The following is a 19086-nucleotide window of genomic DNA, read 5'->3' as shown; positions in this document are numbered from 1 at the left end:
CTTCGAAAAGACAACACCAGAGCTCTTGGATACAATAAGAAAAGTTAGAAATGAGCTTCAACTATATTTAAATTTTAAGAAAAAACATAACACAATTTAATCATATTTCACTAAATTGTCTTACACATATTTATACTTTAAAAAGTTATTAATTTATGATATTAATGAAATCATATATTTATATAGATATCTTTTGAAAATATATTACCTTAATTATCTTATCGAAATTGATTACAATATTTTAGGAACGAACACACTTAAATACTTTCTCCCACCCCTTTTATTCATCAAATGTTGACATAATGTTTATTATTTTATCTTTTCTATCTATAGAGTTTCAAATATATATTTTTAAAGATATTTACTCAATTTAATAAAATAAGAATATAATAGAAAAAAATTATTTTTATTTAATTTTTGTCATAAATAACAAGTGAAATAAAAAATTAGTAAATCAAAATTATTTGATGAATAAATATGAACAGAGGGGTATGAATATATCTTCTTGTTATAATTTACATTGCAATTTTTATGTTAATTCTTGCTTTAGATACCATAAATAATTTAATGTATTGATTTCTAGGATCGATAAAAATGATTTTGTTTCTATCCCTTATTTGTGATTCTTAGTTTTTCTTTTAAAAAAATATTTGATTAATATATACTAGATAAATTTATGAAATTTATATATGATTGTAATGACCTTTATTTACCTTCCGTTTTTCTTATTCACCCATAATTGTAAGTTTGTAACCTCAAAATATTCCAAATATGAACTACATAAAGCTGAAAAGACAGGGTCGAAAAGAAAATTTAAAAGTTCATAAAAATTACGAAACCGACCTCGTAATATCCCGTTATTATTTGCACAACAGTCCACTAAGTCCAGCCATGCAAGCAGGCACCCACTACACCGAATAGTGTTTCAGATATTTTCATATCCCTTCCGTTGCTGTGCGTGCCGTTAGTTGTACCTATAAAGCCCTACTGCTCTTCGATCAATTTCTCTCAACAGATCTGATCCGAACTCCTCAGGTACATGATGCCGCTCTCTCGTTTTGCTCTTACTGAGTCTGAATCTCATTTTTTTATTTTTTGAATGTCGAATCCCGTTGTTGTTGTAGTTCGTCTTCTCTGGATCGGCGTTTTGGTTTAGAATCTATGCATCATTTTTTTTCATAATTATCATGGTTTCGGATCTGAGTTTATAGAATGCTGCTGATATACATGATGATGAAGTTTTCGCGATTTTGATTTGCATCCACGGTGCTCATGATTATCTGTTTTATGTGTTGTTGATTAACATGCATCGATATATCTGTGTGCAGTGTATACTGCTGATTCGTTGGCTTTCCGTGTTACCGATGAAATTCTAAGTGTTATCTGAAGGAATTAGAAGAAACTGACAAGTTTGATAGAACTAATCAAATATTTGATCCGACAGTTGTTGCTAGAGTAGCTTTAGTTTGTTATGTTTCATTCTGGATGATTTAACAATTACTGCACATGTATATCCACTAATCTGATGTTGCTTTTGCAATTGATATGCTATATTGGGCTGGAGATTGTGTTTTTGTCTAAGTTTTGAGTGTATTACTCTATTTACTTGGTTGCAAGGTTTGCTTGCTAATTGAGAGATGTTATCTGGTTTCAGTAGATGGACGAGTCAATAATAGTAATATTAAATCTGGCTCAAAGAAAGAAAAGATAATTGTGTAACATGCGTGTAATTGGTCTAAATGGATACAGAGCTTTGGACTTCTAATATCACAGATCCAGATAGATTTGAAATCTACGTCTGCAGCTATTTCATTATTGTGTATATATGTTGATTGATCTGAATAGGACAAACTTATATGTATGTGTGTCTAGTCAGAAAATATGTATGCCAGTCTTAATATTATACCACATTGTAGTCACATGTTACCAAGTTCTGCATTGCCTTTGTACTAATAAAAAAGAAGTTCTGAATTACCTTTGTGATTTCTCAATAAGATATGGTTAGTTTATTATAGGGTGGTTCATGGGAAAGGCAAGTTATATACTGAAGTGGGAAGAAGAAGTTATATAGACTGAAGTTTTGCATTTGAAATGTATAATGTTCTTGTAATCTCTATATAAGTTTCTCTCAACTTTCACCAGGAGGAAATTCATTTAAACTATAAGGTTCCATATGTGATACTGTTAGTAGTTCGTTTCACTCACACATATTGTAGTTTATCTTTATGAGGTATACTGCAGTGGATTGTAGAGCTTATTTGTACTTCATACTCTTTGTTTACAATGTCATCTAAGTTTTTCTGACATTGTGTACTGCTGCTTTGAGCAGAATCAATCAATTAAAAGTTTGAGAGATCATGGGTCGTGGAGTCAGCAGTGGTGGAGGACAGAGTTCCCTAGGTTACCTCTTTGGAGATGGTGAGCCTCCAAAGCCTACTAACAACAAGGTAGAAGCTCCACAGAATCAAGGACCTACTACAAGCGATCCACAGAAGCCTACTGCAACTGCACCAGCTCCAAATGTTAATAAGCAGATTCCAGCTGGCATCCAGGGGCGCAATTCCAATAACTATTTCCGTGCAGATGGACAGAACACTGGGAATTTCCTCACGGTAAGATGCAGATCAGCTTTCTTTCAAAGTCGATTTTACAATGAACTTGCAGATCACTTATCCCCTCCTACTCATTGGTTCTTTCTTTATGATTGTCAAATGAATTAGTTTTTGAAATGACTGCTTTCAGAAGGTGAACTTTACATAGAAGCAGATTCTTTAATGAAGAAATTTCTTTTCCATTCTCTATTTAGTTCAGTACTACAGCTTCTTGCATTCTTGATTCTATCACCTCCTTCAGTTCTTGCTGCTCCAGGAGTAAAATTGCGGATAATAACATCTAAAAAGTTCTGAAGGAAGTTCTTTTCCAATAGTTATTTAGTTCAGTACAACATGCTTCTTGATTCTGTCACATCACATTTCTGTTTGTAGCAACTTCTGTTTTCCAATCACCTGGGATTTTGCCATCATAAACATTTTACCAACTTTTGGGAGGGGATATGTGAACTGAACGATCCTGTTCTGGAGATGTTCTTTTCCATTCTTTATCTAGCTCAGTAGCATATGCTAATTCTTTCACATCTTATTCCCTTTTTCTTGTCTATTTCACAGGGTAATATTGTCTTGTCAATTAAATGTTTGAATCTTGTGTCTTTTCAGGATCGCCCATCTACCAAAGTGCATGCAGCACCAGGTGGTGGATCTTCCCTTGGTTACCTGTTTGGCGATGGCAAGAACTAGTTCCTTCTGTCCAAAGATGAAACTGTGTAGTCATGAAAAAACAATGAGACTGCTGTTACTCTATGTTGGTTTATTTTGTGTCTGGAGAACCAGTCTCGGCATTCAGATGATCCAATTGTAATATGATCATCCTTTCCTATTCACTGTTGGGATATATACCCAAAGCTTCAACTGTGAACTATCCTCAATGCCTGGTTAAGGAAATCAAGTTTTAGTTCGTGTGCTACTGTTGTTCTAGGATGCAATGATTCTAGCATGACTTTCATTTTTAGATAACATTGAATGGCCATTATTATTACGAGAGAAAGCATTTTTAAGTTCTTACTATTTCTCAGTCCAAAAAATTCTATATTCACAGACCACAGCCAGCCTTGGAACTTGGGTATCATGTTTTTACTTGGGTTAGTTTTAAATCAATTTAGTGTTTTTTTTTCAAATATTAGAATTGAATCTAATCATTTAAATTGGGTTTTAATGCTTTCGTTTTTGTGGTCTTCTTTGAGAGTTTGTCGACTTATATTTAAATATATCTAACAATGTTACATCGAAGTTCCCAACCACATACTGTATTAGATCGACTATAGTCTAGATTCTAACATAACATCACCGAATCATTACTATAACTTCCTCCGATATAAAAATGTATGGAAGGGCTTAAAATTTAGCCATTTCGACGAATATAATAAATTTCAAAAATAAGTTTGTTTTGTGAAAATAAATAAATTTAGAGTTGTGACGTACCAAAACATCTTTAACAATAACTAAATGACTTTTTTGTACAAAAAATATGGATAGTTCGAGCTTAAATTTAGTTAATCATGCATTTTTTGAAAAATTTATAAACTAATATACACAAACAATTTAGATAATTTTAAACTTTTGTTTTGTGACATAAACTCTAAAAAAAAGTAATGTATATCCCTGAAAAATTATGAGCATCATTTATTAGATCGTTACGAATTATTTCAGAAAACTGAAGTTTAAACAGAGTCGATTAGTATCACTTACTAGGTCGTCATAGATGAACCAATAAATTTTTAGCACAATCAGAGCCGGTCACTCATATTTCAAGAAAAACATGTGTTTGTGCACTTGAAAGGTCAAAATATTTTTGTATTTTCTGTTTCGTGATCCACAAACTCTAAAAGTGATTTTGTCCTTGAGAAACTATGAGTATCATTTATTAGATCATCAAGAATGAACCCACAAAATTTGAGCTCAACCAAAATCAATCACACATGTTTCAGAAAGTTCATGAATTAATATACATGAAAAGTTGAAAATAGTCATGAGTTTATGATTCGTGAACCATAAATTTCAATATATATATACATATATGCCTATGAAAAGTTATGAGTATCATTTACTAGGTCTTCTCGAATAGACCCACAAAATCTGTTCAAACAGAAATCGACACATATTTTAAATAAATCATGAACTAATACAATCGAAAAAATCAAGAAAATTCTGAATTCTTATTTCATGATTCAAAAAACTCCTTAAAATACGATATTTCCCAAACTATGAGGGTAGTCCTAAATGGCCAAATTTGGTCAGAATTTGGCCAAAATTTAAAAAGTTTATAATATTTTTTTATTTTAAAATAAACTAATCTTTTTCTCATTTTTAATTAAAAAGTATTAATTGAAAAGATAAAAATATTTTAAAAAATAAAATAACACTGTAAAAAGTGTAAACTATGTTATTTTACCATTATGACCAAATTCTGGCCAATTCTTTTTTTTTCTTTCTAAATTTATGAACTAATTCATTACAATGGAACGACCCTAATTTATATTAAGTGAACGAAAAGTGACTTATTTTCCGTTTAAAATTTATAGTTTTGTAAAATTTTAACTTCTAGTATTAACCTCTTAAAAGAATGAAAATCATAAGTTTAATTTAATCGAAGATTTAAAATATTGAGTAAAATACTATAGAAATCGAAACTACAAATACACATTTGTGTCTAAAATCAAACTCTCCCTTAGTTTTTGGAATTTAAAAAAAAAACATTTTTCTCTTTATTCTAATTAACTTATCTGAAGATCTATTTTATCACATTATCAACCTTTGTCCATTTTTCCCCCGTAAAATCATGATATTTTTCATTTATTTAGTAATCTATATAACTTTTTTTTATATATATAAAACAAGATGAAAAATACTAGTTATTGATATATATACTATGCTAAGGAGTAAGCATAAATAAGAAAAAATTAAAAAACAAATTTCAGCAATAATTATCAAAACTCTAATATCCACCCATGTATAAATGCACGTCTATATGTTAAAAACTTATCTCTAAGCCTTGATGACACATTTTAATCACTCGATACTTCAAACACGAGCTTCCATTTTGTTCCAAATACAATATACAACATCATATTCAATATTCATGTTTTCTTGGTTATAGACCCAACATACTTGAAGACTCCTCGACTTGTGTATCGATCTTCACTTCACACACGTATCGCTAAACTCACTCTACAAATATTTCTATACATAAGTCTCACCCGGCCTAAAACCTTTAAAATCTATGTTCTATTTCCAAACTTTACAACTAATCATTGACGATCTCTTTTGATCAATATTATATCATTCGTGAATAACGTACACTACTTACAATATCTTCCCTTGAATATGTCACTAAAGAAAAACAGAAACAAACTAATAAACCCTAACCATGACACAAGAAAATGTTCCAAGTCACATTTCAATCTGCATTCATTCTACACATCCAAAGTTATCGTAACTGGACCCCAAAAATCTCCAAATAACTCACCCAAAATCAGACCAAACCAGAAAGTGTATACCATACACTTTCAGAAGTAGAAGCTGCAAAAAATTGATAATGAAAAGAGGCTAGGGAGGCAGATAAGCACTTCATAGTTAATTAAAAACAGTTTAACAGGTGATTAGTAAAGTTGTCTCCTTGAATTTCACTAAAGCTTCTACTATTAGCTAAGCTGGTGACCACAACACCGCAGTCGATATGATTTTTTTTTTTTCATATAAATTCATTGGGAATCTTTACCCAGAAATATCAAACCTAAGGAAAATGAAACTATAATATCCTCAAGCAGACTGTAGAGATGAAGTGAATTAATTCCCTCCGCCATCTCCATAAAATTGCACAAGGCTAATCGGTGTTACATTGATTCTTATCTGCGAAAACCAATAAAGCAAAAATGAACTGAGAATCTAAAATAATAAGCACCAAGTTTTTTTTATGAGAAATGCCACTGTTACAGAAACATAACTAATACTTCTAACATAAGAAGTCTGGGAACAAGCATCTTCAAGTCTTAACATTGGCAATCCATACTTAATTGTGTCTATCTTTAGACATAATACATCTTTATATTAAATGTATAGTAGTAAAATTACCTCAAATAATTTGATTGAGAAAATCTTTTTCCAAGCTGTTTGATTCTGTTGACACCAAAAATGGAACAGTAATCAATTCAATGTCGCAATTCATGTTCTTATCTTTTAGGTACAAGTACAACATGTAGTGCTGCCAACAATTTAAATAAATGATAAATTATCAGGAAGAGGACGTCAAAGCAAAGATTAGAGCTAAATCACGTAGCCAAGCTCCTATCCCAAGGGAAACCAACAGAGATGGAGATGCTGACCGGTAGAAACCATGTTATCTTACTCCCATGAAAATCAAGGTCCCTTATCATATGTAAGTATCCATTAGAAAGTGTTTTCAGTTATTTTAGCGAAGAAAATAGCAGCATTTTTATGCTTTTCTAAGGCATATTTGCCTCAGCAGACTACGTAAGATATTGCAAGAGCCAACAGATAACTGGAACTTGGTGAAATTAACACATAATGGGTAACAATACAAATGGTCATAAACTCAAATCTCTGAATGTTGTTCTACATTCTACTTCTCACAACAGGAAGTAGCTAGCAACACCTCTATATATTTGCAAAACCTAATTTAGTTAAAGACTAGAAAACCTATTCCTATATTATTTAGACTACAAATCCTATTTAGACATGAATTAAATAAATACCAAATCCTAAGCAAGTTTGAATTCATACTCAGACTTTGAATTATTGTTCTAACGTTTCTAAATTTCAAAAATCTATTCATTTCTTAATCTTTTTTTTTCTAGACTAAATTTTCTAAAATAATAATTGTTATAGTTGATCTATTGCATACGTGCAAGGCACACACTCAATCTCTCAACAATGAGACACATCAATATTTTCATTAATCTTTGTAGACAATACAAAACTTATCAAAAAGTAAAAACAAAAATAACCAAAAGCCTTTCAGACATTTTATATTAATAAGAAATTCTTCCACATTAACAAATTTAACAAGTCAACAGAAATTATTACTGAGATTTGGAGACTAACAACATTGTGTGATGTTGACTATTGAAAATCTCATGAGATCGGATTCCAGGTAAGGGAAGATTTCAAATGAGCAAAACGTGAATACACTACTTTTGCATCAGATGAAAAGAAGGAGAAGCTTAAGCAATTTAAATGGAAATAACCTACTACTGTATAAGGGACACTAATTCGCTTGATTCAGACAGAACCAGAAAATTCCACTGCCATGCAATTTGTGACAAGATCTAAATGCTAGAAACATGCAAACGTCACTAGAATTGAAAGAGGGACCGCCAATATTATCCCCCTGTGGAGGGAGCAGCTAGCTGAGATTCTAGAGAATAGAATCATATCCTGTCATAATAATAGTTGTCTGCTATGCTATGAGTCTGACACATTTTATCTTAATTGTCTCTAAGGTAGATAAGCTATGACGTCCCCATTTGTGCTTCAAGGAACTAGCACCATCTAGTTCTGCTGTCGCCAGATTATCCTACATCTTTGTCTACTGATCTACCCATGGAAGATGGGGTAAGGAAACAAAGACCATCAGTTCATGGGCTTGAATTTAAGATGAACCATAGACAACACTGTTCACATATGGCATGAGAAAGTTTTACGCTGAAGAATTGGATTCAGATTTTAGAGTACCGGAGTAGATCTTAGTGCATATGTGTTCTTACAGAGGAAAGTCAACTTCATCTTCATGCCACAATAAGCATACTAATGAACTGGGGCCACAAAAGGAAAGGGTTGCTGAACTCATGTACTGTAGACTTATCTAATGTAGAGACAATGGTAGCATCCATGGTGACATATTTACATTAAAGAGCTTGGATAAAGCTTTGGTAGCTAGAGAGCGATCAAGATTTGAGATGGTGTTTATCGTGGAAGATGAGCCCAAGAAATATGGCAAAGAGTGGGCCTAATGCTACAAGTTTTTCATGGTGCAAGTTCAAATCTAAGAGGAAGAAAATGGCCTACATAAACCAAGAGAAGGGCCCCAGATGGAGCCCAAGAAAGAAGGCTGAAATTTCTGCCCAAAAGGGCTGAGAATAACAACGTGCCCAGTGTAATCCCACAAGTGGGGTTTGGAGAGGGTAGTATGTATGCAAATCTTACCCCTACCTTATAGAGTTAGAGAGGCTTCCGTTAGAATCACAGAGTTTTGGGGCTCCAATTCACGCCCAAGTTGCAGCAAAATAGGCATGTCTTTTTGGTTAAGAATTGGACACTTTTTCCTTTCCTGTTAGGTAGAGATCAAGTGTGACATCAATTTACTTTTTTTCCTAGTTTAAGGTTTCCTTGTTAGATTTTTACAATCCGTTATATTTCCAAAAGCGTAGGATTCAAACTCCATGTTATTTGGGATAGGTTTCCCCTATACATAGGGGTGAATTTTGTTCTTTTTAACAACATTATGCTAATATTATTCAAGAGTTTCTCTTCTTTAACCTTTGCATGTTGGCTACTTAAGATTAGAAAAATTCTTCTTAGAAGGTAATATTGATGTTTTAACAAGATATCTTGGTTCTTCTTCATAAATTAAAAATGACAGTTAAACTTGTACTAATTGTTAGAGTGGGTTAGAGTATCACATTGGCTGGGAAATGGAATGGTGGTTAGTTTTTATGGACTTAGACAATCCTCACCTCATGAGATAGCTATGGGGGTTAAGTTAAATCAATGGACATTTCTACATAGTATCATAGCAGCTTGCATATATTTTCAGCAGGCCCCTCACTGGGACTCATATTAATTACATTTGTAGCAAGCTCGATACATATGACTTATCTGCACTAGCTTGAGAGGGAGTCCTAGAATAGAAATAGGAATATGATTTGTATATAATATTCTACTAGGAGAAGAATTGTCATGTAGTGTATATAATACTTAATGTAGTTATGTAGATAATAATTCAATAAAATTTTCTCCTATATTTCTCACACTACCTATTGCCACTAATTACTTAGAAACAGAGAAATAGAGGTCTAGATCACTGTCATAAGTTCTTGAACTGACTCTATTAATATCATAATTAGCTTTCATCCGTTAATTTTTTAATACTAAGATCAATGAGGGTTCTACTTCCTAGCACTTAATTTGAGATTTTATTCTCAAATTTATCTCCCTCTGAACACCAACTTTGAATTTCTCTCTTTTTGTTTTTGATTAGAGAAAATTGGTTAGCCAACAAGAATATTATAACTAAACGCGTATCCTCCTAATATTGACAAACAACATGAAAACTGTCTGGATTCACCATTAACTGATAGGCTTAATATGCTGGGGGGTACTTCACAGCAGGTTACATCAGTAAATTATTTCTCCCTACAGAGCCCAACAAAAAGGAGTCGCATTGATTACATGAACTAGTATATGCATCTCCTTAATGATAATGCATAAAAACAGAGGCCATAAAACTTGACGAAAATGAGTGAAGATGTCTTAATGAAAAAGCCAAGTTCAAATAAAAAAGAACATTGTTCCGGATCCTATAACAAGGAAATATTTCAAACTAACCATCAACAGTTCCTTCAGTAAACTGAGTGATTGAAAGAATAATTTCATATACAAAACACTAATGTTAAAAACAAGATAGAAGTAAAATCAGTAACATTTTGTCTTTTACTACATATGAAGTTGAAAATTAACAGCGCAGGATTATAATGGTATTTTTCTAAATTCAAACAATTGTATCACTTCTTTCTTTATCAAGAAATCAAAACTTACAAGACAAGCATGGGAATACAACATGTACCTTAAATAAAGGATTCAAGAGTCATTAGTTGCAGAAGAATTCTCCTTAGACACCTTAGTACCACCATCGACTGCATCAGTAAGCATACCACTTCCCAAATTCACAACATCGGACACATTACGAACCTGCTATAGAGGCACTTCATCAGAAATCATGTCAAAGTGAAAGTACAGAAATAACCCATTTTGCTAATAAAGAGACATGGTAAATCACGCAATACAAGAAACCAGCAGCAAAGGGAGACATGTAGCTCCAATGATAATTATAATTCTTTGGTCACTTAAAAACCAACCCCCGTTGTAGAGCAGGTACTCATAAGGCTAGTTATAAAAGGAAAAGAGACGTGGAGGTTAGAAACGAAATCAGAACTTTAAAATTCGTAACTTGAAAGAAATGCTTCCTTTTTTGTTTCACATTACTGCAGAGAGAGAGTGGAAAACGACTTCTTTGAAGAGAGAGAACCAAAAGCTTGAACACTGGTGCATGTAATTTGCTGATGTTGTTTTTTGACACATGTCACTCTGGATTTAAAGAAATATAAATGAATGTCTAATGCCACTAAAGAAAGTTGAATATGAACTAAACAAATAGAATAGAGAAGTTTTTGACTCAATAAGTTGTGGCAAGAAAGAAGCAGCACACCAGGACAAACTCTTTTGAATATCAACTCAAGCCCTCCTTCCTTACTCGATTCGAGTGTTTTATCAAAGGATTGATATAGAGAAAAACAATCCTATATTTCTTATGTAACTCCTTGTAACATGGAATATAAGTTAGTTAAAGAAATCAGCAAGGGTGTCGATCAAAAAAATTTAACGATAGAGAAGCACTTTACAGAGTAACAGTATTAAGATAACTATACATGAGGCCAAAATGCAAACAATTCAGATATCTAGGTTTCATAGTTTCAAGAGAACGGAATGAAAGATAAAGTTGATCCTAATAGACTTAAAATCGGATGGTTGAAATGGAGTGTTATCGGAGTGTTATGTGATAAAAGGATGCCTACCTAGGTGTAACTAAGTTTTACAAAACAGCTATAAGACCAACAACGTCATATGTAATGAATATTGGGCCCACTATAGTTCAACATATCCATAAGATGAGTGTTGCAGTAATGTGATGCTAAGATGGATGAGCAGTCAACTGGTCACAGGATAGAATAAGATTAAAAATGAATATGCCAAAGGACGCAAGTAGCACATTGAGGATAAAATGAGAGAGTGTCACTTGAGATGGTTTGGTCATATCTTGTAGGTATGCATCGACCTACAGATGCACAGGTCAGTAGTGTGAAACTATGGCGTATGAAGGTATTACAAAGGGACACTGCAGACCTAAAATCACATTGAAGGAGGCTGTCTCGAAAGACCTACAAATTCTTGGAATCAATAAAGATATAGATAATGATAGGGCAAAGAAAAATATCCATATAGGTGATTGTCTACTAGTTGACATAGGTTTTCGTCTTGCTAGAGAACTTTTAATATTATCACTGTTGTTATTATTTGTTTGTATCGAACTTATTTTTCACTTCTATTTTTATTTGGTATGATGATGAGATGAGTTGAGCTTGAATGGACATGTGAGGATTCACAAAGCCGAGTTCAACTTGTTTGGGACTGAGGTGTAGTTTTATAGGCTAGAAGCAAACTTAAGTATGTGATTGAAGAAGACTGCTGCATGTGGATTGATGTCTCAAATTGCCGAGAAGAAAATACATCAGAGCTTGGTCATAAAAGCCTAACTCATTAATCAAACTTGAAATAATCCAGATATGTTGCCAACTTATATGCTTTGTATATAGAATTATTGCGATACAGTCTAATGGTCATCACAAATTTCTCATGTAATTTCAAGAGGATGAAGATAGAATTTTTTTTAATGGAAGTGGCAAGCCCTAAAATTGTTTTATAAGCTGCAATCACGCATGGTTGCCACGTCAAATGTTAAATTAATTCCATAATATAGGAGACGCTGCAAGGTGCAATAAGAATAATGATCTGTACAAACCAATGAGAAAGGAGATTCTGTATTCTTGTGCAACCAAGCTGGAACTAGTACAAATTCTTCTGTAAGATAGGTATAGCACAATTAAACAATTTATTCCAAAGAAAGAAGGTATAACCTCATGGGCAGGTGGAGCATAAGAGGTCAACGGACTCTCCATTTGAGCTGTAGCACCTCCAACTGGAGGCTCATTTCTGATAGAATTCCCACCTAAGATATCTGCTTGCTGGAAGTCGCTCACATTGGTTTCTGAAGGTCTTGTAGCTTCTCTAACAGAATTATGGTCGCCATTCTGCTTTTCTCTATCAGTTTCACCATTTCCCATATTCCTAATTTTGAATTTAGGTTAACATCATCCATAAGGCAATAAGTGAACCAAAATTTTAATAATACAGAAATTCTGCTACACTTATCTATCAAAATTAGAAAATCAGATCATCATGCACCTGATAGGATCATTACAGGGAGTCTGTTCAGGTCTTGGTTTGGAGGAAAATACTAATCCACGAAGGGGTTTTCCATCAATAACAGTTTCAACGGTATAGCCATTTGGAAAACTCTTTGTGACCATGGCTTGAAATGTCTTCGTCCTCAGAGGAGTCTGGTATTCATTTGAATAAACATTATGTCGACCTGTCACAATACCAATGCACCTTCAGAAGTCAGTTCAAAACAACTGTGACACCAATATTTCCCTGCTTCAAGCATTAGATGCACTACACACTATCACTTGTACAAAGTACACAAAAAGATACAATACTATTTATCAGACAATATATGACATGCTAGGACACTTTATTTTTCCTGGAAAAAAAACTCAAGAGAAAAGTGAACATGTTCAGTATCTACTCTCTCAACCATATTAAACTTTGCCCATAACTTAGAGCAAAGAAATAACAAGAAATATTTTTGTGTCGGTGTATTGTATATATATATATACAACAACATATCCAGTGTGATCCCACAAGTGAGATCTGGGAAAGGTGGCGCCTATGCAGCCTTACCCCTCTCTGCCTAGTGTATGTATGTATCCACATGGAGGCTTGCTTTATGAATTATAATCTAATCCTCTCTCAAGTTATTCCAGTCTTTAAGGTCTCCTCATTTTTTTAAGGTCTCCTCTTACCAAACATTTTGTCAAAATAAAATGATTAAGGAATGGCTGGCCACAAATAATTAAAGAAATCATATTGAAAAAGATAAAAGTAATCATAGATGCACAAACAAGGAGCAGCTTCAGTAAGACGAATCTCAGGAAGTACAAGGAGGGAAATTTCAAATTAAAATCAACAGGATATGAAAAAGTTACTCACTTGGCTGTGTATAGTTCACAGGCATTTGATGATGAACATTAGCGTTATTATCAAATCGTTCAAAAGAATTATCGCCGGGAGAAGCTGAAGCTTGTTGCTTCTGGCATTTCAGCTTCAATTGCTTTCTCAAAGACAATTTCGCTATCCTTCTTTCGTCTCGTTCATCCTCTCTAACAATGCCTAGTGATACGAACATAAAACAAGATTCAGATATTTATCAAAGGGATATCAAAAAGTTCTAAATAAATGGTGTAACAGAAATAAGTAGAAGTCAATGAAAATTAATGTGGGTTTGTTGGAGGACTTGATGATAGACCTGTTTGTAGATAATACATGTCCTCCAAGGGTTGAAGTGTGTTATTACAACCACCTATCAATACAAGAGTACCTCCCACATGTGGATCTAAACAATCCCCAGCTACTGAGAATCTGGGGGATGGGCCCTCACCAGTGAGCTCGACCTCACTCCATGTACCAGAAGCTGTATAGACATTCAGAAGATACATCATACAGTCAATTGAATATCATGTATCTCTTTAATACACAACAATCACACCAAACAACACAGTCGTAGAAACTCTCAGTCTTACATAGCTTTTGTAATTCTAAATGATGAATGCCAACTAAGATCCACCAATCATCACTTGCTATAGTTTCACAACAATATAAAAACACTATGATCATGGAATAATAATTTTTATTATTAACAGGTATCCCCTTGATAATGAGGGACCATACAAATTTGATGAGCTAAAACCAAAATTCATACAGTTGAATGTATGAAAGATAGCGAAATTAATCAATTTCTCTAGTCGTTTGCTAGACTGGATCTACTTCTCCAAATTGTTGAGCAATTTGCACTGAAGTTTTAGAGACATGTTATGTTACCCCATACATAAAGAGACCTCTCCAGACAAAGACAGACACAACAGAGAAATTTAGACCAACATTTGCCCGGATATTTGGTTTAGGAAAAAGTAATTGCATTTCTTCCTACTCAAATGCTCTATCTGAAGTCATCACAGTATAATAGTTTCATCTGTTTGATTTTTCTTTGATAGGAAAAAATTTAAGTTATATGATCTAACAAATAGCATACCAACATCAAGCACGTAAACGTCGTCAAATAGGCTCTGGTTATCAGCGAAACCCCCAAAGACAAACAGGTGCCTGCCCAATGAAATGGTTGTATGCCCAGCTCGCGGTGGCAAAATCTGGCCCTTAGTGTTCAACTTGGACCAGCTCAGGGTATCTATAGAAACAGGATGCCAAAATAGTCATAGAATGTAGACCTGGTACTAGAAAAATAACTACGATACAACTTTAACTTTTTCACATGTAACTTCAAGAACGAGTTTCTTAAATACCTGTGTCAAGTATATGAACATCTGACTGATAAAAGCTAGATGTGTCTTGACCACCTATGATAATGATCTTATTGTTCCAAGATGAATAGGAATGGCTCTCGCGTTTACTTGGCGGAATGCCTGATGGCATAATGCGTTTCCACATAAGTGTCTCTGGAAAATGACAAAGTATTAAAAGAACTTGTTTATACAATAGCCACCATCAAGGATCACTTGCTTCTTTCCCCCCTTCCTCTCTCTCTCTCTCTATCAGACACACACACATGTATATATATAGACTGAGAGAGAGATAATATATAGATTAAAAATACCCATTTTTATAAAGTATACTATATGATATCTATGATATGTTCAAAACCGTATAAACTTTATCAAAAAGAAACTGAGAGCTGTATGAGACCTTGCAATAGCTCACATACCACCCAGGAGGCAAGCCCCGTGCGACGAGCTTGACCCATAAAAGCCCCCCCCCCCCGCCGTAGACGAGGATTTTCAAACTACAGACGTCCATTTATGGAAGTCCAGGCCAAACCGTAGAAAAACACAATAGGATAATAAGTTGAGTTCACCTCAGAAGAGATCATTTTCTCAACTACCGATTTCCTCTCAGAGTAAGAACTATTAAGCGACGGAAATTTCTTTTGCAAGTAGTTAGGCTAGTGGTTAATTCCTTAGAGAACTCATGTATGATGTACTTCTTCACTTCCTCTTCCATATATAAAACAAGTTAGAATTGTATTCCCACTATCCCCAATGCCCTCATATTTTCTTCAGTAGTTATGTTTTAAAAGTTGCTCACACCATCATGTTGTTATGCACAAGTCATAATGAAAAAGTTCTCCATACTTGCACATACCATACTAGCCAAGTGCAGTCTACCATTAACCACCTTAATAAAATACATACGCAGAGACAAACCTGTATTCAGTACGTAAACGTCATCATAGAATATTTCAGTGCCATCAATGTTGCCACATCCGCCAAATATGAAAAGCCGTTTACCAATGAGTGCTGCACTGTGGCCTTCCCTTGGATTAGGGGGATCACCTCTTAGACTGGGTGCTATCCATGTATTCGAAGCTAAAAGGATGTAGATTCATCAAATTGTTAGGTAGTGAGTAAATCATTGGGAACAACTGATAGAATTCCTTATATCTGCTAAATTTCAACATGCAAACAAAGAGAAAGAACAGAACATTTTTCATTTCATGGTATCCTCTCTCTGAAAAACATTGCACATTTATAAATAACATGTTATCTTGAAACTTTTTTATTGTTTCTGATATGAAAGACCACCCTAAATCTTATAAATAGCCCCTGATCTATGGAATAAAGAATTATCTTGGATCTAAACCCGGAGTATTGATGGTCCCTTAGAACATAGTGCAGCATAACTTCCTAGTAGCCACTGCATCTCATGGGTTTTCTTTTTTACAAAGTTGTTTTGTTTTTCTCCACATTTCTACTACACAACAACAAAGAGGAATGCAGCCAAAGCAGCAACAAAAGTAATTTCTAAAGGGTTTGTCCTCGAAATATTTGAAAATTTTAATTTAGCTTACACATACAACAGATGCAACTATTAAAAGATTAAGCAACAAAAGAGATCCTTAAGATCAAAAGCACTAACAGGTGTCCAAAATGTATAAATCGTTAAGAGAATTTGTCCCATTTGTGCCCCCGAACACAAACAAATTATCTCCAACTGCTGTACAACTGTGGCTGTCCCTTGGTGAAGGCAAAGTTCCCTTTGTCACTGGCTCACTCCAAATTCTATTAACTGAAAATAACGGAACAATGTAAGTTAAGATTTATAAAGCCTCTCTCCGATCACTGATGCAACAAAACTTGCATATATATATGTATCCTCAAGTTAATATGAGTAAGATCAGTAGCAAGAACTAAACAAACTCAATACACACATTGATCATTAACAGCAATGGGAATATGAAATTCTTGAAATCCTTTCAAGTGCTACCACTGAAATTGCAAACCATCAAGAACATAAACCCCAAAATCTTCAAAACGAAGATCAGTAACAAGAACTAAACGAACTAGAACACACATTGATCACTGAAAGCAATGGGAATGTGAAATTCTTGAAACCCTTTCATGAACTACCACTGAAAATGTGAACCATCAAGAACATAAACCCCAAAATCTTCAAAACGAAGATCAGTAACAAGAACAAAACGAACTCAAAAAACACATTGATCATTGAAAGCAATGGACATGTGAAATTCTTGAAACCCTTTCAAGAACTACCACTGAAATTGTAAACCATCAAAAGAACATAAACCCCAAATGTTCAAAAGGAAGATCAGTAACAAGAACTAAACGAACTCAAAACACACATTGATCATTGAAAGCAATAGAAATGTGAAATTCTTGAAACCCTTTCAAGAACTACCACTGAAATTGTAAACCATCAAGAACATAAACCCCAAAATCTTGAAAACAAAAATTCATACAAGAAAACCCTAAAGAAGCAAACATATAAATGCCCCAAGAAAACAAGAATTGACACAAGAAATTCAAGAAAAATCAAGGAACAAGAATACAAAAACGCAAGAAAAACAACGCACCATTGTCAAAGACGTGAACTTTATTAGTATGCCTGTTATCATCACCAAAACCACCAAAGACATAGAGAAGTCTACCTCCTACGACAGCGCTACAGGTGTGTCCCCACTTTTTACCAGGCCCACCACCTCCATGTACAGACACCCTTTCCCATCTCATGATTAACAAGTTAACTGAAACACAGTAATCAAATCAAAAACCGAAAATTCAAGAAAACAAAATGTGCAGCAAAGTAGATGATAAAGAGAGTATTTGTAACGCTAATTTTTGACTAAAAATAATTGGTTTCATCGCCCAATTTCTGAGATTTAATGTAATTTGTATGACATGCAGCAATAGGCAAAATAGAAACGGTCGTCAAACAAGTGTCATAGTCCCCGGACACTGTACTAGGAGCAGAAATTATACTTAACTTTGGGGACTATTGTTTAATAAAGAGAAGTTATATATGAGAGCCATATTGTGTATTCTTATGAGCTTTTTTTTATTTATTTATAATATTAACGGTGAGATTAGGATCATCTCGCGTCTAGATAACTGTCATTTTTCATCGGCAATAGATTTTCCAACAAATTTTATGAGGAGCTTTAGAAACTGTAAACCGTTGTTTAAAGAACGAGTTACAATTACGTATCACTTGTCTTTAATATTAGCATGTTGGAAACAACGATAGAAGTAATTTATTAGTCTAACTATTGAAAGTAATACTATTTTCTTTGGAAAAAAATAAAGAAGATACCATGATATCTATTCGAATTGACGACATTAATAATATTATTTGTGTACATATTGAACAATATAATAGAGAAGTAAAAATTGTAAATATTGTATTTGTATTCACAATCTCAATGAAGTAATAGCGAGTGAATGAGTAGAATTTAAAGAGGATACAATAGGTATTGCTCTGAATTTGGAATGAAATAATATTGACGTTGTATTAATAGGTGACAATTTGTTAATAAAAGAAGGAAAGTACGGTAAAAGCAACGAAAAGAATTTGTCAAGCAGTTTTCAGGTGAATGGAAACTATGTGATAGATGGAGAAAAATGAAAATTTGATTGACAAGATAATTGTCATCTCCCATCAACAACAAGTACTAGATGACTATCTAATGGCATTTCAACGTAAGACTTCACTGTTGTCACCTAATATATTAACCACTAGCTTACTCTTTTATTTTAGGAACTATTCTTTCTCAGATGATAAATAGTTTGTTTATAATTAGTATATTATAATATTGGGATGTACATTGATTAATATTTTGTTTAGTTTAAAACATGATGAAGCAACGAGCCTTAAAGTCAACTTTAAGATAAATTTACTTCTCACATGGTATATAATTTATTAATAATCTCTACATTATTGCCGTGTAAACTAATCAATATTTTTTTTTAGTTTA

General features: G+C 33.6%; 2 protein-coding genes across 3 annotated transcripts; one reads left to right on the top strand and one right to left on the bottom strand.

Annotated features, from left to right (window-relative positions):
• The first annotated feature begins 797 nt into the window (after positions 1-797).
• LOC101257849 (protein SPIRAL1-like 1) lies at positions 798-3519 on the top strand. The gene is made up of 3 exons (XM_004236013.4): positions 798-1035; positions 2330-2612; positions 3213-3519. Exons 2-3 carry the CDS (start codon positions 2358-2360, stop codon positions 3291-3293), a joined length of 336 nt encoding a protein of 111 aa, XP_004236061.1. The 5' UTR covers positions 798-1035; positions 2330-2357; the 3' UTR covers positions 3294-3519.
• Positions 3520-6159: 2640 nt separating this feature from the next.
• On the bottom strand, positions 6160-18152 carry LOC101258639 (uncharacterized). Of its 2 annotated transcripts, none has more exons than XM_004236015.5 (12): positions 17689-18152; positions 16734-16883; positions 16022-16183; positions 15104-15256; positions 14836-14988; positions 14053-14217; positions 13737-13916; positions 12870-13056; positions 12542-12752; positions 10414-10538; positions 6684-6728; positions 6160-6461 (listed from the first exon to the last, which is right to left on the bottom strand). In XM_004236015.5, exons 1-10 carry the CDS (start codon positions 17843-17845, stop codon positions 10428-10430), a joined length of 1629 nt encoding a protein of 542 aa, XP_004236063.2. In that variant the 5' UTR covers positions 17846-18152; the 3' UTR covers positions 6160-6461; positions 6684-6728; positions 10414-10427. The 2 variants fall into 2 exon arrangements, with proteins under 2 accessions (XP_004236063.2, XP_010318867.2); XM_010320565.4 differs by having other exon boundaries at positions 17764-18065.
• Positions 18153-19086: the final 934 nt, after the last annotated feature.

This window comes from Solanum lycopersicum, chromosome 3 (genome assembly GCF_036512215.1).
Source record: "Solanum lycopersicum chromosome 3, SLM_r2.1".
NCBI classification, from domain to species: Eukaryota; Viridiplantae; Streptophyta; class Magnoliopsida; order Solanales; family Solanaceae; genus Solanum; species Solanum lycopersicum.
This window is presented reverse-complemented; position numbering and strand designations above follow the sequence as displayed.